Here is a 22,070-nt window from a genome sequence, read left to right on the forward strand (position 1 = left end):
TATTAACTTTTTTAATCATGATTATAATACAGATCAGTATCTCAATGCATTCTTAATCTAAATTACTACAATTTACATGGTGTAGACCTCTTCAATCAACCTGATACCACAAAAGTATAAACCATTTAATGGCACAGTTGACCAAACCCCCCTTACACAGGCACTGATTCTTCTGGCATCTTCCTTTTTCTTCAGATAGCTTTACAGTTCAAAGTGGACGGCCCATGATAATGTCCCAATTTCAATGTCTCATCTTTACCACTCATGTCTTGTCCATTTGTCAACCAATATACCAGCATCATAAGAAAATGTTAGAACAGATCTCTCTCCATGATCACTCCAAGTGGACTCATCACAGTATGAGAGAACCATGAAAGAAAAGCAGTTGATAGCTTAGATCTGATACTCTACACCAATTTCTGGCTTGGTTCTTTTCTCTCGGTAGAAGTGGTTTGGAAAGCCTCCTTCAACGCCTTTGTCACCCTTCTTCAGCCAGTTAGAGGGGGTTTTGAGGTACACACACCATTCGGTCCAAATTATCTCTCCCATGCATTAAGATACCGTCTGACGTCACTTTTCATGATAACCTCGAAAGAACAGATCAGAACAACAGTTTAGTTCAGTTCAGTTCATTAACTACATAATAAATTATTACTTTTACCAATTATTCTTAACACACATATCTAAACATATTTCACAGAGAATATCAAAACATTCTATTGAAACTATTCTTTCAAATTGGTTTATACTCCCCATCTCACTGTCAACTCCATCGTAGAGCCAAGGATCAAGAAATTAGACCTATACCCCTCGGGAATAGAACAAAACAAACACAACAATACAATACAATACACTCAACAATACAATACACTCATTCACTTATCACTTAAGTTGTGTAACTTCAATTCAAACCCTCAAACTGAACCCTCCCCCATGTTTTACACACATCTCTCCGTATGAGAGCAATTGTAAAACAAAACTGAAAACAAATGTAAAACAACATTTCAGCTAACCTAATCAAATTAAAATCACTAACCCCTATGGTCATAGGAAAATAGACTTAAAGCAGCATAACCTTAGTTAAAAGCAATGCCCTTCATTCACAGTGGTCCAAATTACAAATATGGCTAAAGAACATATTTACCAATTACACAAATTATTTTGAAAGCAGTATTACAAAAGACCATACATTTATTATCCAAATGGCTTTCCAATGCGGGTGATCAAGCCACAACGGAAAGTCATCAGAAGGTCATAGGTTATACAAAACCCTTCAAAGCAGTGCTTCACTATATAAAACAATTTGCAAACAATAATCAACTAGTTCCAACATTTTTGTATTTCCATGTTCCCAGAACATTCCTTTATCAAAAGAATGTGCGTGTGTAATGAAAACTCAGAAAATAAAAACTCATTAAAATCACATGTGGTGAGTGCCCCTTGAAAATACCTTTAATACCCTTGCACTGAAACAAAAAACTTCCTCCAGGCCTCCTCCAATGTGGTAGTTTATGGCCTCATTTTCACTCACTCTCCCCAAGAGTATAGTCCCTGGAAACATTCCAGAGAGAGACAGTGAAATATCCATTTTCCGGGAGAAAACACAAAAACACTTAGTTAGTATTAATTTACACTACATCGATTCAGAAACTCAAACGTGAACTATAAACCAAACCTAATGATAATTCCACTGTATCTCAAATCATTAATCATAAGTTTTAATCAAATCAATGTTTATGTATGATACAATGTTTAACTAAGTTAAATCAACTCCTAAACAACTTGTAATCAGCAACCTAATAATTTCAACCTGTTGATATAAATTTAGTAAAAAACAATCCTGATTTTTTTAAACAAATCTAAAATCCTTCAAAAGTCGGTGCTGTCTCATCATCGTAAAAGTAAAAATAAATTAAATATTTTCCCCCACTGATATCTACAAAAGTCAATACTGTCCAGCACATCCATTAATGATCTTCCTTTAGTCTGTACAGGGTCTGAAGTTCCAATGTATGCAGATGATACAGTGATAAATTCATGCAAATAACAAACTACACAAGAACTCACTACTATAATGATTCAGATGACAAAATTGCTCAGAGACTCATGTTTACATCTCAGTACAATAAAACACAGTCTGCATGTTCCTCAAAAACAACCACTTATGGAAAAAGCTCCAGGTGATATCTGATTTTAAATGCCAAGGCATCATACTTGATTCCAACCTCTCTTTTAAAAAGCAAATAATGAAGGAACTCAAATACCAATATTCAACCTAGCTAATTTCCCAAAACATATGAAATTGCTTTGACTATTGCGGTAACAACACCATAATTAAAATCTATGATACTCCCCCACTTAACATACTAGTTTAGTCTTCTTCCAACGGGCTCTCACACTACTCAATCCAGCAATCACCTTTTTAATGACCTGACATTGCTCCTCATAATGGAATGGAAACATACTATAATGTTAGACTACATGAACTTTCCTGCTCAAATTAACTGGTGTTACTTAAACAATCAAACCAAGAATCAATAACCATCAGAATCTATTATCACGATGTTTCATGATTCAGACATCCAGTCTCCCTTTCCTCATAGCCTAATACAGTCCAAATAAACGGCACAAATCTATGATGCCCACCTAGCGAATCAGCTGCTAGAAATACAGAAAAAATGTACCTGAACAACGGTCAAAACAATTAGAGTAAGGTTATTGTATATTCAAACTAATAACGCAAATTTACGTTATTCTACAACAATCTACCTGCCTCCAGCAACTTTCCCTGACAATTAGTAGCCAACATAGCAACTAACTCTCTTCTATACTTTCAACTCAACTTTGCTATTTCTTTTTCTCATTGGGCAAAAATATATAACCCCTCTCATTTCAACATTTTTCCTTACCTCTATGTAAGATTAAAAACCCCAACTTTATAACTTCCTCTTCTCTTTGCTCTTCACACTTATGAAATGTATCATATTTCTGTAAAAATAACACACGCAGCGCCAAAATTATAACATGCGTCAGTCAATCTATAAGAATGAAAAACATTTTGCCATTCTCTCCCCGCTATTATTCAGAATTTCTTTAACTTAGGTAACTGTCTTCTCTATTGATACAGTAATTTAAATACGACCCAATTCTCAATACATTATACCAGCAGATAATTTAGTGAACAGACATCGTCTTGCATCAGAATTCGCTTCGTTATTAGTTTAAGTTGAATTAGTCTATCAATTTAAACTAAACAATCTATTAAAAACGTTCAATTTATCTCTTATACAAACACTAGCGACCATAACTTTCCAGGCAAAACATTCAAATAGATTATTTACAATCAAAAACTCTGAATTCAGCCAGCGCCATGAATGGGAACGGAACTCGGGCCTCCCGCGTTGCAGGCGAGAATTCTACCACTGAACCACTAATGCAAATGTAAAAGCCTAAGATTCTCCGCATATAAACCCAATTTCCACGTAAAATCAAAACACGTCACTATCGGTAATTCCCAGAAGAATAATAGCCCAATTTTAATAGTGCTTAAAAACTTCATCTTTATCAAATTATCCATTTAAGATATCAACTCAAAACCTACGTACGTCTACGAATGGGTGGTTTAAATTGTATCTAATCATGATTATACACACATACCATTTTTCATAATTTCAAATAATTCACAGAATCCATATAAAATTTCAAAAATCTGAGGTACTCACACAGAACTTTCAGGATCATCCACACAGGATTGGTCAAATGTTCACACAGAACTTGCAGGATCATCCACACAGGATTGGTCATATGTTCACACAGAACTGGTCAGATGTCCACACAGAACATCAAAAGGTTTGCCCACACAGAGTCAACCCTACCCCGCTCACACAGAACGGTCCGACAACTATTACCTAGTGATCCCATAACAAAATGCTCACACAGAGTAAACCCAGGGCATACCTGGCTAGCACATTTAAAATAATTGGAATTCACCACATCTGAGGGTCACTTAGACAAATCACACAGACGCACAGAATGAGGTCCTTCTTCCAATAGGGCTTCACCAAGTGCCGTGTTTCACCTAGAACACACAGTCCCCTGGCCCCTCACCCCGACAGACCTCACCCCGACAGCCCTCACCCCGACAGACCGCACCAACTCCCCACTGTGATCAATTCAGTGTCAGGAGGGCTCTTGGTCACTGGCAACCGGACAGTGCAGAGTATCTTTTGAGTCCACAAAACCCCCAGATTACTCTCCTCTGACTCGGCCCTGCTTACGCCGCCAAGGTGCCTTCCTTACAAAGGAATTCACGCTCAGAGTATACGTAACAGGCATAATTAAAAAACTCGACTTCAAATCTGTGTGTGGTTCGCTCACCTTTTTCTTAAAAAAAACTCCGTTCGAGATGTGGTATCCACTCGGCTCGCTTCCTCTTAGATCAAAGGTTGGTCCATCTGCTTCGTTCCCGAAGTGTGGTTCTCCCTGAGATCCCAAGTTTAGGGGATCCCTCATGCACGATTTATTTACCTAGATCGTAGGAACGGTCACCGAGTGAAGATACACATCCCCTCCTCGTCGCCAAATGTCGTGGAAATTTCCTCTATTTACCAAATCATGGGAGCAAACCACACACACTATTCAGAGTTAATTATCAAAGTCCATCTTTAATTAAATGAGCTATATCACAATCCTGTGACTCTCAGGTAATTCAGTGTCTCTCAGTGAATTCTCTGAGAGCCCCTTCTGCATTGCAACTGCGATCCTTTAATAGCTAAGAACACACATAGTCAGACAGCATAGACATAATAAATCGTTCAGCTTTGTCTCCTTACTCAAACCCCAGAACCATAAACCAATCCTCCATATCAACAGGCATATATCAAATTGTCATTTAGATACAACCAATTCTAAATACAATTCTAAAAACAAATTCTGTTTATTCCCTAACAGCTGCTATAACAGCCTTCACTCTTCTGGGAAGGCTTTCCGCTAGATGTTGTAACATTGCTGTGAAAACTTGCTTCCATTCAGCCACAAGAGCATTAGTGAGGTCAGGCACTTGATGTTGGGCGATTAGGCCTGGCTTGCAGATGGCTTTCCAATTCATCCCAAAAGTATTCGATGGGGTTGACGTCAGGGCTCTGTGCAGGCCAGTCAAGTTCCTCCACACTGATCTCGACAAACCATTTCTGTATGGACCTCGCTTTGTGCACAGAGGCATTGTCATGATGAAACAGGGAAGGGTCTTCCCCAAACTGTTGCCACAAAGTTAGAAGCACATAATCGTCTAGAATGTCATTGTATGCTGTAGCTTTAAGATTTCCCTTCACTGGAACAAAGGGGCCTAGCCTAAACTAAGGGTCTTAACCCGAACCATGAAAAACAGCCCCAGACCATTATTCCTCCTCCACCAAACTTTACAGTTGGCACTATGCATTGTGGCAGGTAGCGTTCTCCTTGCATCTACTAAACCCAGATTCGTCCATCAGACTGACAGATGGTCCAAACCTGGTAGTATCCGAATGTAAGCTGGGACACAAACCTAACAACTTCAAGTACACATTTATTTGAACAGGGGAATAAAACATCACCAAATTCATTGAGAATACATTACATAAGATGAAGAAACAATACTTCGAGCCAGAGATCCATACTACTTGTCTGACATAGAGAATTCATTCTATATACTGGTTGTTGTGGTGGGATTGGAGTGGGGTGGTGTGGGTGCATGGTGACCATTTCTTTGGACTAACTCATGTTTAGAAAGAGTGGTACAAAACAGATGTTAGGTACTGTATTTGGATGTTAGGTCCTGTATTTATTGAATATTATGTGAATCCTATATACTAAAATAGCCAATTTAGGGGCAATAAATTACCTTAATTTCTCTTAGATCAAATTATATTTCTACAAAATAATGTTGCAGGAATGCTAATCTCATCTGTTTCTAACAATATAAAAAAATCGGAATAATCTGAGATGGTGGGTGTCAAAATCATCTTTCTTGCTCTTTTTGAGGTGGAACGACCCAAATGAAATGTTTATTTTTCCTGGTCTGTCTGTGAAGACAGAGTCCGCTGTGAATGAAATATAAATGAAGCAGGACTAATAAGATTGTGTTTCCCAAACTACCCCACATGGAGCCCCGGGGCATATGTTTGGACCAGCGGGCAATCTTATTAAAAGTTTCCACAGACTCTGCTCCCTCTCTCTCTTCCCTCCACCATCAGCATTCAAACTGACTTCCAAAAACTCCCTAGCACAGTGTTGATTTGCAAAGAGGATGGACGCCAGCATTGATGTGAGTAATGCTGTCCCTCACAGCTCATTGAAATGTAGATACAACTATATCAAAGGCCCAGAGGGCTGTGTTCAACCTGTGATGTCAAAACCTAAAAGAGAGGGAAGGAGGAAAGATAGAAAGTATCACGGCCATCTTGTTCAATTTCCTCCCATCCTGAGTCTGGACTTTGGATCATAAATCTCCAGCTAGGAGGCTGTTAGTTACCCCGCCACTCGTTTGTACTTCCAGGAAATGGAAATGGTATTCTATTAATTGGTATTCTGAATTAAAGCTGGTGGCGAAAGCTCCCTGCCTGTGCCTACATGATTAATGCAAATATGTGCCAATGATTAAAAGTTCCCTTGCACAGCATGCTTCAGCGGTCAGAGTTGTGGTGGTATTTTCTCTTTGACTCTTTTAGGTCTGCTTTACAACACCCCATGTCAGAAAGGAGTGAGACATACAATGGTATTGCCTGCCACGCTTGGGCTTGAATTCCATTAAGTGACTAATTTCCTTACCCTGTCTCAAACTCAGAAGACCTATTTAATGCATTATGGAAATATATTTCCCGTGAAGTCTATGTTTTGAAGTCACAGCTCATGTTTCTTCTTTGCCTTTGTTCCCTGTAAGCGAGGGAAATGTGGGTTCTCCTTCGAATTGCTGTATGTAGGAAGATTACTGGAAGCATATGCTTGTAAAGCGAGCAAGGGACTCAACTTGTTTTCTACAGCAGGCCTACACAAAACCGTTCTGCAAATATATGTGTGAATTGAATAGTCCTGCACCAATGCCCCCCCCCCCTCGCTCACTCAATAAACAGATAATCTGAGAGATACAAATAGTACGTGGAACCATCGCTGTAACTGCATTTCCATCACTACATGTTTAGCTGATGTTGCACATAAACACACCATAGAATAATGTTCCGTAAATGTAGTGCTGTTCTGTCACAGTTTAAGGCTGAGTTAAGGCAGACTTTTCCCCTTCTGACAGACAGGCATGAGAACTAGCCTGCCTGGGGGTGTGAGTCGGTAGAGTGCCAACCCTGACACAGTCAAAGACTAAGCTAACCTTTAAATTGGCATGGTTTGCCCCAAGGAAGCACGCATTGATCTGTGCTGAAGTGCACACACCTCCACACTCTTGATGTGCTCAATAGTCTTGCTGGGGAGACCAGGAGAAGTTCACGTGACTCTGTCAACTCTGTGGTTGTGTTGGTAAATCTTCGACGGTTACAACTGAACTATTCATCCGAAAGCTAAGAGGCTCAGTTAGTTCTGCTGCATTCATTGTAGCTACAGATACAGTGTCCATCTTCTTAATGGGTGTAGTCAAGAGAAGAGCAGATGGCATAGTTTTATCAGCACATCACTCTGTTCACTTTTCCCTTTGGGACATCTTTGGGAATGTTGTTTGGGATGCAGTATGGCAATGATGCGTCATTGATTTCAGACCCATCTTATACTTTTATTCAGCCTGTCAAATTGAAAAGATTTTTTGGAAATAATAGATAATATAATATAAATAATAGAATAATAAGTCTTGGTTTGCTAGTTATGCATTGCTAAGCACTTTCCCCATTATATAACACCCCAATAGAATGTGGAGCACACTTTGAAGGTCAATAATTAAATAATTTGTTCTGAGCAAGAAGCAAAAAGTGTGTTCTGTTGCCCCTACTTAGTATGATATTGAAGAGACGTCTGGGGGAAAACATTGCCTCTTACCCCTCCCCATGAGCTCTGCCTTCTTCTTTATCCCCCTTATCACTGCTTGCCCCCACGGTCCTGCGTTCTGGAAAGATGCACATCACAACTTTTCCTGCCCCACTGAACAGCTCTGCTCATGAATCAACATTTCAATGGGTTGTAATTTCCTGCAAATGCCTTTTCATAATTCACACCTCATTTCGCTCACACTGGTGGTTAAGCGGGGGGATCGAGCCTTGTCATTTATAGTACGGGGGGAACCCTATTTAGGGGACACACATGGCACACCACAGAGACGGTCTGCGTGTTTCCATTAAGTCCTCTCCATGTCACTGAGGCTGGAATTAAATCAAACCCGCACTGTCTTAAAATAGCATTGCTCCTGATTCAAGAAAATGTGTTTGAAACAAAAAATAACTAGTATTTTGACCCAGAGATTTTGGTAACCTGCAAGTCTTGATTGAATTCCACCCAAATTCATGCTCCAAGGCAAACATATTTTTATTCTGGGTGATGTCCTTAATATTAACTCATGTCATGGATCTCCCTGGGTTCAAAGGGCAGGGATAAGGCTTTAGACCGACTTTTATGAAAGTTTTTCACGTTGCAGTGTATTGTCTGAGTCGATCATTGTGCTGTATAGTGGTCATGACTCCATCGGCCATAACAAAAGGCGTATTATTTTGCTTGGCTTAGTAGTGGAGTCCTCCAAAAACACATGTTTTCAAACTATTTTTAATCAAATAAGATACTGCATTATCACCACAGGACTTTCTTTTATCCTGAATATCTGTATTTTGAAAAAGTAAGGCCACACACATCAGTTAACCTCCCTGATCCCTGAAATGAAAAAAAGGATGCATCACAATAGCATGTAAACACATTGATTAATCAAGGGTTGTCACGCAGTAGGAATGACAATTGAATCAGTGCTTTTGTTTGATATCATAATCACAGTATAATCAAGGAGTCAAGGCAGATCTTTCATCCCCTGCTGGGCTGTGTTTTATGTGTTCACTGATAATATCGTGTCAGGGTAAAAAAAAGAGAAGCAATTCAATTTGGCTCAGTCACAGCCCGACTGCACATTAAAGCGATAGAAAAAGTATTAAATCCAGTGACTTTATTCCCAACTGGCAGAGCAGTGCTGGGTTAGATATCCTGCGAAAGATTGCTGTTTCAATTTCATTCCCCTCTAATAGTTTAATGAATGCGGGAGCAACATTATTGTACTTAGAACCCTGATATTATCTCCTATCTGTTGGGACTCGATGAAGATGGAGGGAGAATAACAAAGCATCCTTTATTGAATTGAGCTCTAGCCACAATTTCTCCCTTCTTGTCCTATAGTCCTCTGTTCTGCGGGTGTGTGTGTGCACGCGTGTCTTTCTGCGTGCGTGTGCGCCCGTGTGTGTGTGTGTGTGTGTGCGCCCGTGTGTGTGTGTGTGTGTGTGTGTGTGTGTGTGTGTGTGTGTGTGTGTGTGTGTGTGTGTGTGTGTGTGTGTGGCATTGCTACTTGACCATCTGGCATTACACATGGACAGTTGTGGACAAATCCAAATAATATTTCATTCCAGGAAAAGGCTTAGCAGTTTTTGAGAAACCTGACGACACCAAGAGATTAAATATACCAAAACAAGACAGTACAGTCTAAATCCCTGTAGTCATCACTGCCTTTGGTTGACATCGTTCCTTAGCTAAACACAGCTGTGTCATTTCACTATAAAATGAAGCATTGGAGAAATTAAAATAGACAACATAACAGCTGGAAGAGACTTCACGTCTCTCTGAGGGGATCGTCTGTCTTCTGTTTTTTGGCACTCTTGGCACTCTCCTATGGATTTCCATACATCTCTTTCACCTCCAAATCAGATCAAGATGTCAAATAAATACACTTTTTGATGTCTTATCATTAGACAATATGATTTACCCTGTTAGTACCCTTACAATAAAGAAGTATTGTTCTCAAACTTTATTCTACCTGGTTCAGTACATCGCCAATAATTATCAACCCACTAGTTTTCTCCTGTATTTCCTCTATCATGCCCTATCATTGCTAATTCCCTGGTGTTTCCACCAAGCTCCTTTCTCACCATATGGTATACGGTGACACATGGGGGTCAACGACAGCTATCACCTTCCTGACTATTACTTCATACAGTATTTATTTTTATTTTTATTTCACCTTTATTTAACCAGGTAGGCAAGTTGAGAACAAGTTCTCATTTACAATTGCGACCTGCCAAGATAAAGCAAAGCAGTTCGACACATACAACGACACAGAGTTACACATGGAGTAAAACAAACATACAGTCAATAATACAGTATGCCGGGTGCTAAGATGTAACTTCAAAAATAAAGCATTTTAATGTGTCTGCCATCCTAGGCCCCAGTCATTAAGAAAAAAGATCTTAGTAAATTGCACAGAGCCTGATTAAAACTTGGGGTGTTGAAAGGTGATGAGAAAAAAATGAATGGCTTACTGTCACGACGTGGTGTATTGGGCCTCGGAGGCGTGTGTGTGTTCTCTAAGTTCCCATATTTATCCCCTTTGGACTCATGATAGATCAGGATTTAGCGCTGTGCCGTTATTTATGGAGCAGCCATTGTGCGTTTACTGTTGCCGTTTAGGAATACTGGGTAATTGTTTTGCCATGTTTTATTTGTTTTCTTAAACTGCCTCATTTTATTTGTTTTCTTAATCTGCCTCATCGACACCATGTCTATTGCCCATACTCCAACGCTGATGCTGATCAATATCGCAGCCTGACAGGCTCGTATAACAGCACTTCCAAGGCTCTCCAGTGTGAGTGAGTCAGCTCTCCCTCTACCCTCTTCTATCCTCCCCTCCCACACTTCTCCTCCTCCTCACACTCCCTCTCCTCCTCCATCTCTTCCTACACCATATGAGTCCTTCATTTCTTGCCCCCCCCCCCTCCCTCTCCACTCTGCATCGCCATACAGTACACGGGAGTCACAGATGAGACCCAGTATCGATTAGCTGAGCAGCAGTGCACTGGTGCGTGTAATCCTCCATAGGAATGTTATGGACGGAACTCTGATATGATAAGGTCTGGTTGTATCCCTATAGAACCTGTAGTGAAGTTGTGGTGCTGTTAGATCTTAGTGAGGAGCAATAAGATCCTGGTGGCATGGAAATGATAGATTCTGATCAGACCCATGTGCCAATAAGAAGATGAAGAAGCCTGCATGATGTTATGAGCAATATATTACTGTATAAACGCCATAACGACAAGTTCAAACAGTCAAGATCCAGAATGATACTGTGGATGACAGACACCCATGGGAGCAGTACAGTATTGATTGGTTTAGCTGCATTGGACTGTGGTGTGTGTGTGTGTGTGTGTGATGTCACAGGGTTAATGTTAGCCATAGCCTGATACAATATGAACTCATTGCCCTAGCACACCAGGATTCAGTGCACTTTTCCAACAAACCCTGAGGATGTGTTTATCAGACTTCGATCTTATCAGTCTACCGTCCTCTTATCAAAGGAACACACCATAGCTACTCTATCTGCAATACAGTTATACTGCGACACTAAATGTCTCTTTAGCATGGCCTTATTGCAGATAGCTGTGAGCAAACATCACAAGGCTTTCGACATAAAAGGGGCCTTGAGAAAGATTAAGCACACTTCCTGAAATAGGTAGTTTAAAAATATCTCACTCCCTGAAATTGACCAATTTCAATGAGATACATGTAATTTTAAGGCTCTATATTAAACTCTACACTGCTCTATACTAAAACCATGCAATATGTAAAATGCCTCTTTTTATCAGAACTGGCCATATAGCCTAGGCCTATGGTATCTCCTCACATGTTCAGTCTTTCCGCCACTTAGCAGCCATGAGATGTCAGTGAAAGGGTGTTGTCACACTCTGAATGCTATCCCACAATTCCCAGGAGTGACACTCCACTCTGGCCTCCCAGACATCTAGCCATCCATCAGGATCAAATTATCTGTCAGCTGGTATTATGTTTGACATCAACATCACTCTGCTGTTATTATGGCTGCCCATCATCCAAATAAGATAAACCCCAGATATGCCCCAACAACAATAACAGCCGCCACTACAATCGCAGAGCAGAGATGTTACTGGGTTGTTTAGATTTTCATCAAATAAGAGGTATTTGGGGTGTTTGCATGCGCTAATACAAATGTCCATGCATATTCAGTGCGTTTTTTAAGATTTGAAAAGGGTTTTTATTTGTGATTGTGTACAGTAGGTGTTGCATCAGATTTGGTTTTGGATTACATAAAAGGATGGTGTCAAAATCACATAAGATAGCAGACAACCTATTGTTCTGTCCCTTTTTGTCATGTACTCACACCGTGAATGTAGACCTACACTAAACAGGTGCAAATGGCGGTGGGTTGAAACATGCAGGAAATGACTGCTACATTGAGGACAAACCTACTTCTGAAAGCTTGTCAGCAGTTGGATTGTGCAGTCATCTAAATACTAAACTGTCAGAGACTGCCTGGTAGTACCGCTGTGTGATAGCAGCACTGTCAGGTTATCACAGCACTAACTCCCTAAACTCTGCTCCAGCAGAGCTTTCAAATCACTCCACTAATCTCGAGTAAACACACACCATATAGGCCTCAAGTCATTTTAAATAAGTCACTTTTTATCAGGCCAATTTGGGGGGATTATATCTAAGTACTACCGTTTGCTGATTTGAATGGTATTTTGAAGTGCTGTATGCACTTATGCTGCATACTTGTGTTGTGTGCAATATTCCTTATCCAAGTGAGAGTCTCTATAATTGACTTGCAGTTTATCCATGTGGTTGAAATTAATTTGGAGAGCTCTGTTCTGATTGCTTTCCCTGATTAGCCAATCAACACTTCATCAAATCCCCACTGACTCTTGAGGGGAACCCTGGGAGATGGTGTTCTTCATCACTTTCCTCATTTTTGTTAATTAAAGCAGACCATCTCGTTGTCTGTCTCCTAGTAATTGCTGGGTCCTGATCTGAATAGATACACTACATGACCAAATGTATGTGGACACCTGCTCGTCGAACATCTCATTCCAAATGTTGGGCGATTAGGCCTGGCTCGCAGTCAGCCTTCCAATTGATCCCAAAGGTGTTTGATGGGGTTGAGGTCATGGCTCTGTGCAGGCGTTAAGATTTCCCTTCACTGGAACTAAGGGGCCCGAACCATGAAAAACAGCGCCAGAACATTTGTCCTTCTCCACCAAACTTTACAGTTGGCACTATTCATTGGGGCAGGTAGCATTTATCTGGCATCCGCCAAACCCAGATTTGTCCGTCGGACTGCCAGATGGTGAAGCGTGATTCATCACTGCAGAGAACACATTTACACTGCCCCAGAGTCCAATGGCGGCGAGCTTTACACCATTCCAGCTGATGCTTGGCATTGCTCATGGGGATCTTAGGCTTGTGTCTGGCTGCTCAGCCATGGAAACCCATTTCATGAAGCTACCGATGAGCAGATATTGTGCTGGCGTTGCTTCCAGAGGCAGTTTGGAACTCGGAAGTGAGTTTTGCAACCGAGGGCAGACCATTTTTTACACGCTACGTGCTTCAGCACTTGGGGTCCCGTTCTGTGAGCTTGTGTTGACAACCACTTTGCGACTGAGCCGTTGTTGCTTCTAGACATTTCCACTTCACAATAACAGCACTTACAGTAGACCAGGGCAGCTTTAGCGGGGCAGAAATGTGATGAACTGACTTGTTGGAAAGGTGGCATCCTATGACGGTGCCACGTTGAAAGTCACTGAGCTCTTCAGTAAGGCCATTCTACAGTCAATGTTTGTCTATGGTGACTGCATGGCTCTGTCCTCAATTGTATACACCAGTCAGCAAAGGGTGTTGCTGAAATAGCCAAATCCACTAATTTGAAGCGATGTTCACATACTTTTATTTATACAGTGTATGTTGACCCCCCCCCCCCTCTCTCTCTCTCTCTGTCTCTCTCTCTGTTTCTCTCTCTTTCTGTCTCCCTCTCTCTCTCTCTCTCTCTCTCTCTCTCTCTCTCTCTCTGTTTATCTCCCTCTCCTGTGCATCTCTCTTGCCTCTCCAGTGTCCTGACGGGCTGCGGCCGATGAAGGATGGCTCGGGTTGCTATGACTACTCAAAGGGCACGGACTGCACGGACGGCTTCAATGGGGGCTGTGAGCAGCTGTGTCTCCAACAGCTGGTGCCCCTACTAGACAACCCCAGCTCCAGCAACATCCTCATGTTCTGTGGGTGAGTCAGCCAGTGGCAGGACACATACAGCATCAGGGAAGAAGCCCCTTTAAAATGTCTTCTTTCCTGGGCAACCTGGGTCCAACAATATGTTCTGTGGGTGAGAATTAGGCCATTGTTGATAACACAAATAGAGCATAAATGCAGCTCTTTGCAAAAGGTTGTCTAAATCTGCTGCTATTGAACTCTAAGATGGTAGAAAGACAGCTATAGCATTTCACCAAAATGGATGGGCAAAAAATACTGTTAGAAACAACTGTGAGAGCGATCCTCATTTATACATGTCAACTGTGAGATTGATTCTCATGTTCACCTCTTAATTGGCAGTTTATGAATGTTCTACAGTATAGAACGTTGATATGAAATCTACTGTAGGCTACTTCACGAGTCTGCCAGTGTATCTATGTTGGTTTCATTAGCATTAAATGTGTGCTTTGTGGTTCACAGCCATTTCTGAAGTAGACAATGCTGAATGTGCAAATCCAACCACAGTTTTCCTTTAACGCAGACAAGTCTGGGATTAAATGTTTGATGTGCTTACACACTTTCATTTGAAATATTAGACAGATATCAATACATATTTCTGCAATCTATTAGTTCTTTGAGCTCGGTACACGTTCTCTACTGGGAAATGAGGATATTGTGTGTGTGTGTTAGTAGAGTCTATAATACTAATGTCTCTGCCTCTGCATGATGTGCTTGTTACACATAATCCCCCCTCCCCAACCCAACCCAGGTGTGTGCAGGAGTACAAGCTGGGGGGGGACGGTCGCTCCTGTCTCCTCCAGACAGAGAACTGTGAGGGGCCAAAGTGCCAGAGGCAGGACATTCGTTTCAATGACACCCTGTTTGGGGAGATGCTGCACGGCTACAACAACAAGAGCCAGCAAGTCAACCTGGGACAGGTCTTCCAGATGACCTTCCGGTAAGTTCTCCCCCAAAGGAGAATATGTCATCCTTATTACTGTTGTGTACCTGTGGTACCTTCACAGGGGACGTTATCCAAGCCATATCACTTTGTGACATCTGGCTTTGGCTTGTCGCATTTGGGATACAGCTTGGTGGCAGGAGCTTTCCCAAAAATGTTGTGGCACCTGTAGTGGTATTGGGCTGAGTCTTGGTGGCATGTTGCTTTGACTATTTTGACCTGTACTTTACACCACTGGGTTTTTAGACAGGCTGGCATGACAGAGATAACGAATTAGGCTAAAGCAGAAACAGGCTGGTGCCCAGACGTTTTCGTTGGTTAAGTGACTCTATGGACCCTTTGTGTACGTTTTGTCCTCTTTTGTATGGTTGAAGTCAGCATATAAACTACCAAAAACAATGCATCCAAGTTGGAGCATTGGGACATTCGTTCTCATCAGTCCCACTACACAATAAGAATCCCAATGAGATCTTGGCGGTTCGAATTCACAGGATGTATTCCAGAGAGGAATTTCAGGATAAGTGTCAACATGAGTAAAAGCAGTGTTTTCTTTTATCAGTACTGGTGAGTGAGATACCTACACGGTGGACAATCCTATTTGCAGGTCTAACACAGCACAGCGCTGAAGTTTCTCCATTAGAGGATGAGTGTTGAGACAGACAGCACTGTCAGCCCTCTCAAAGCCCCAGTGTCTGGCTGATAGCAAAGACAAATGTTAGCTGCAGGGGGACGCTGCCATAATCAAAGACAACGAGGCAGGGACTGTCTGCCTGTTTGAGGCAAACACACACCAACATGCACGCATACAGATGCACATGCACACACTGTTGCTCGCACACACACGTGCGGGCACACACACATATACACACACTTACAAGCCAAGAAAGTGCCTTTCAATCAAGCACTGTTGATGAGCGCTGTCCAGTGATGATAACAGGGATGATAATGCTAGTCTAAGCAGTCCAGAAGATTTGTTTCCGCCATCAGGTCAACCCAATCTGCTTCTCCTGACTCTCATCGATCTGAAAGAATTGTTCTATGGATTATATGGCTGCTCTCATCTCTTCCAATTATGATCATAGGATAACCCACACAGTTTCACACATAATTACCGCTTTCTCCCACTCTATACATATTGTGTGTATGACTGTATTTGTCCAAGCAGAGGAGAGAGTCACCATTGACAAATGTCAGATCTTTTTTGTTCTGAATGACTGTGATCAAGGGGACTCATTCATTTCATAACAAACTAACTCAAAAGGGTAAACTAGGATGGCTGTTATTATATGATATAATAAATTAGTATTCAAATGTCACAATAGCAAAGCCAAGCTGAGGTGTGAAAGTCCATATTTATGTCCAGAAGCTATTGTTTGTTGCATGTATCAGTATGCAGGGGTTGAAAAGTTCTGGCACACTGTTCTTTTCATCCCAATTAACCCTTGGATAAATATGTTTTGTCTTAATAAATGTCTGTCAATATGTCATTTTTCCCTTTAAAGCTGTAATTCTTAATGGTGAAACTGTTGCTGCAACCTAGACTCAGGTGTAGACGTAATATAGTAAACGTAAATCTGTCTCCATTTAGTATGATATGTTATGAATTGCAATTGTTTGTGGCTTACGTTAGCTAGGTGGCTAACGCTAACATTAGTTAGGTGGCTAGACTAGGGATTAGGGGTAAAGTTTAGGTTTAAAGTTAGGAGTTAGAATTAAAGTATGAAGGTTAGGGTTAGCAGTTGCAAAGTTGCCAATTAGCTAAAATTGTCTGTGGTGAGATTTGAACACACAACCTTTGGGTGGCTAGATGTTTGATGTTGCTATACGCCCAACCATCCACCCCGACCAACCTCCTGTGATGTGTGATGCTCCCCACCTCTGCTTCATCAACAAAACCAAAACAATAACAACAGCCGTGGGTCGGACAGTGGCACTGGTTCCATCTTTAAAACTGCAATATAGAAAGCTGCAATAAGTCACTAGTGGTCACCCAGTGTGATGCAACAGTAACAATATTGTGCCTCTAGCCTGCCTGAGAACCACTATATTCATTGGTTTTCATTTTCCCTGTCGGGTCGGATTTTATGCTGCTCATTATGAGCAGGTTGTGATAGGAGACCACTGAGGATAGATCAACTCCACAATGTTACTCCACAATGCTAATCTAATTGACAGAGTGAAAAAAGACAGCCTGTGCATCAACAAGGCACTAAAGTAACACTGTAAAAAATGTGGCAAAGCAATTAACTATTGTCCTGAATACAAAGTGTTAAGTTTGTGGCAAATCTAATACAACACAATACTGAGTAGCACTCTCCATATTTTCAAGCATAGTGGTGGCCGCATCGTGTTATGGGTATGCTTGTAATAGTTAAGGACTGGGGAGTTTTTCAGGATAAAACATTTCCTGAATGGAGCTAAGCCCTGCAAAATTCTGTTATATTATCCTCACAAATATTCCTGATAGGTATCAGTCTGGTGTTTTCTGTAATGAACGAAGTGATCACTGTTTTACAACCTGTGTTCATAATGGCTGCTCAGTGAAACGGCCTGTCCTGATTCAGGCAAAAATCTACACTGAAAAGCTGGTTCAGTCTGCTTTCCAGCAGACACTGAGAGATGAATTAGTCTTTCAGCAGGACAGTAACTGAAAACACAAGGACAAATCTACACTGGAGTTGCTTACCAATAAGACAGTGAACATTCCTGAGTTTACAAGTTACAGATTTAACTTAAATCTGCTTGAAAATCTATGGCAAGATGTGAAAATGGTTGTCTAGCAATTATCAACAACCAATTTGACAGAGCTTGAAGAATGTTTTAAGAATAATGGGCAAATGTTGCACAATCCAGGTGTGGAAAAGGTGATTCTAACATGTATTGACTCAAAAATATATGATCAAAATATATTAGTCTTATTTGTCGTACATTTTTCTTCAAATTTCTCTTCCACTTTGACATTAGTATTTTGTGTAGATCTTTGACAAAAACGGACAATTAAATACATTTTAATCGCACTTAGTAGCACAACAAACTGTGGAAAAAGTCAAGGGGTGACTGAAAGCACTGTAGCTAGGGCTGTGCCGGTCATGAAATTGCATCAGCCGGTGATTGTCAAGCAATGACCTCCTTTTCCATGTGGGAAAAAAATGGTGGATAGAGACTTGCTGGCTACGTTAGCTAGCTAGCTGGAATTTTCTACAAGGAATCTGCCCCCTGAAAAAAAAAAGCTTCTCCCAAGTGGGTGTGATACCTACTCCAGTTGCCTGCTGCACTGCTGCTTGGATTCCACCTGGTGATCTGTTCACCATCAGCCCTGGCCTGTCTCCCCCTGTCTGGTACAGGTATCCCCACCAAACTCCCCCCTCTCTCCCGAGCTTTCACTCGCTTCCAGCACACACGCACTGTTGGAGCGAGTGACTCTGAACTTACAATGGCTAGCCCCAAGTTGTTATAATTTTTTCTTGTGCTCTATGCAATTTGCCTCATGACTTCTGCATGCTTGGATGACTATGAACTTGCTTGTTTACCCAACTGTGGGACAAACTATGTTTGTCAGCACTGACCTGTACCCTAAATGTCCTAAACTCTCTCCTGACCCCTTACACTAAGTCAGAATATGTCCTGCTTGGTGACCTAAACTGGGACATGCTTAAACCATTTTACCATGTCCTAAAACAATGGGACTCCCTAAATCTTTCTCAGATTATTACCAATCCCACAAGGTATTACTCCAAACACCCAGAAAAGGCTACTCTCCTTGATGTTATCCTCACAAATATTCCTGATAGGTATCAGTCTGGTGTTTCTGTAATGACCTTAGTGATCACTGTTTTACAGCCTGTGTTCATAATGGCTGCTCAGTGAAACGACCTGTCCTGATTTGTTATAGACACTTATTAAATATCTTGAATGACCTGGCCTCAGTAAATTGGTATAGAATCAGCTTGATCCCATCTGTCGAAGAGCTTGGGCCTTCTTTTTTTTCAGTGGTATTGTTAACAAATAAGCCCGAATAAGAAAATGAGAATTAAAAACAGGTTCAGCCCCTGGTTTGACCGTGATCTGGCAGCCCCTGATTCGACCGTGATCTGGCAGAGTTACTCCACCTCAAGAATTTAATTTGCCGAAAAGCTTGGCACACGCATACTCAGGCTGACTGGCTCTCGTTCAGGCAAATGAGAAATAAGTGCACTCAGGCTATCCGGAAGACAAAGTTGGTTACTTTAAAGAACAGTTCTCTGTCTGTGGGTCTAACGCCAAGAAGTTCTGGAAAACGGTTAAAGACTTGGAAAAATAAACCCTCCTCCTAACAGTTGCCCATTTCCCTTAATGCTTAATCATCTTCTCAAGATGACATAGCAGTCAGACGTCCTCTGTCCTTGTCTTGTCGTGTCCCATATACTGTGCATATATATATATATATATATATATATATATATATATATATATATACACTGCTCAAAAAATAAAGGGAACACTTAAACAACACAGTGTAACTCCAAGTCAATCACACTTCTGTGAAATCAAACTGTCCACTTAAGGAAGCAACACTGATTGACAATAAATTCCACATGCTGTTGTGCAAATGGAATAGACAACAGGTGGAAATTAAAGGCAATTAGCAAGACACCCCTAATAAAGGAGTGGTTCTGCATGTGGGGACCACAGACCACCTTTCAGTTCCTATGCTTCCTGGCTGATGTTTTGGTCACTTTTGAATGCCGGCGGTGCTTTCACTCTAGTGGTAGCATGAGACAGAGTCTACAACCCACACAAGTGGCTCAGGTAGTGCAGCTCATCCAGGATGGCACATCAATGCGAGCTGTGGCAAGAAGGTTTGCTGTGTCTGTCAGCGTAGTGTCCAGAGCATGGAGGCGCTACCAGGAGACAGGCCAGTACATCAGGAGACGTGCAAGGAGGAGCACTGCCAGAGCCCTGCAAAATGACTTCCAGCAGGCCACAAATGTGCATGTGTCTGCTGAAACGGTCAGAAACAGACCCCATGAGGGTGGTATGAGGGCCCGATGTCCACAGGTGGGGGTTATGCTTACAACACAACACCTTGCAGGACGTTTGGCATTTGCCAGAGAACACCAAGATTGGCAAATTCGCCACTGGCGCCCTGTGCTCTTCACAGATGAAAGCAGGTTCACACTGAGCACATGACAGACGTGACAGAGTCTGCAGATGCCGTGGAGAACGTGCTGCTGCCTGCAACATCCTCCAGCATGACCGGTTTGGCGGTGGGTCAGTCATGGTGTGGGGTGGCATTTCTTTGGGGGGTCGCACAGCCCTCCATGTGCTCGCCAGAGGTAGCCTGACTGCCATTAGGTACCGAGATGAGATTATCAGACCCCTTGTGAGACCATATGCTGGTGCGGTTGGCCCTGGGTTCCTCCTAATGCAAGACAATGCTAGACCTCATGTGGCTGGAGTGTGTCAGCAGTTCCTGCAAGAGGAAGGCATTGATGCTATGGACTGGCCCGCCCGTTCCCCAGAACTGAATCCAATTGAGCACATCTGGGACATCATGTCTTGCTCCATCCACCAACGCCACGTTGCATCAGAGACTGTCCAAGAGTTGGCAGATGCTTTAGTGCAGGTCTGGGAGGAGATCCCTCAGGAGACCATCCGCCACCTCATTATGAGCATTCCAAGGTGTTGTAGGGAGGTCATACAGGCACCTGGAGGCCACACACACTACTGAGCCTCATTTTGACTTGTTATAAGGACATTACATCAAAGTTGGATCAGCCTGTAGTGTGGTTTTCCACTTTAATTTTGAGTGTGACTCCAAATCCAGACCTCCATGGGTTGATACATTTGATTTCCATTGATAATTTTTGTGTGATTTTGTTGTCAGCACATTCAACTATGTAAAGAAAAAAATATTTAATAAGAATATTTAATTCATTCAGATCTAGGATGTGTTATTTTAGTGTTCCCTTTATTTATTTTTTGATCAGTATATATATATATATATATATATATTTACACCTTTCTTCGCATATCTTTTATATATTTTATTTTCCAAAAACTCAACTTCAAAACACTCTCCTGCAACCCGCCTCACCAATTAAAAAAAAAAGTATTATAACCAGAAGCTAACCAGAAGCTAGCCAGAAGGTAGCCAGAAGGTAGCCAGAAGCTAACCAGAAGCTAGCCAGTTTACAGTTTGTGGTCATCAGCTATCCCTTAGCTCGAAGATCTATCGCCAGTTTTGTGCAACACGACTCAGACCAGAACATACCAGACCTATTTTTCCCTCCATATCTCAAGCTCTGGACATTTACACCTGGATCTCGCAGCTAGCTAGCTGCTATCCGTGTGACTATTGGCTTACGTCGATCCCGGAGCAAACATCAATTATTCCGAAGCTAGCCAGCTGAAGAGTTCCATCAGCCACTCCTGGGCTACAATCACCTATCCAGACCCGTTTTACTGCCTTTGAGGAGCCCCACCGGGCCTTCACGCCTGGACTACCGACGTTATCTGCCCGAGGGAGTTAACCAACTGGCCCCTCCGTTGCGACGTTACATGAACGCCCATCTGCGGCCCGCTAATCGTTAGCTGTCTTATCGGCTGCTATCTGAATTGGTCTATCAGACAATTTTTCTTGGGTCACTATAACTATATCTATTTTGACAATTGGATTGATCCCCTCTACCACACGGAACCCCACTAATCTACCGACGGAAACACATGAGGTGGCTAAAAACAGACCTCCATCCTCTGCTAGCTTGCTACCGATGGCCCGGCTAGCTGTCTGAATCGCCGTGACCCCAACCAACCTCACTACCCCCTGGACCCTTATGATCACTCGACTAAGCATGCCTCTCCTTAATGTCAATATGCCTTGTCCATTGCTGTTCTGGTTAGTGTTTATTGGCTTATTTCA

The 22,070-nt window shown here is 41.9% G+C and overlaps 1 protein-coding gene across 1 annotated transcript in view; it reads left to right on the forward strand.

Moving 5' to 3' along the window:
• LOC135517965 (astrotactin-2-like) overlaps positions 1–22,070 on the forward strand; it is a 569,522-nt gene that overhangs the window by 255,052 nt on the left and 292,400 nt on the right. The window contains exons 12-13 of the mRNA XM_064942708.1: positions 14,075–14,241; positions 14,978–15,166. Of these exons, the coding sequence (XP_064798780.1) occupies positions 14,075–14,241; positions 14,978–15,166 (356 nt within the window). The remainder of the gene's footprint in view (positions 1–14,074; positions 14,242–14,977; positions 15,167–22,070) is intronic.

The sequence above is a fragment of the Oncorhynchus masou genome, chromosome 28, assembly GCF_036934945.1.
Source record: "Oncorhynchus masou masou isolate Uvic2021 chromosome 28, UVic_Omas_1.1, whole genome shotgun sequence".
NCBI lineage: Eukaryota > Metazoa > Chordata > Actinopteri > Salmoniformes > Salmonidae > Oncorhynchus > Oncorhynchus masou.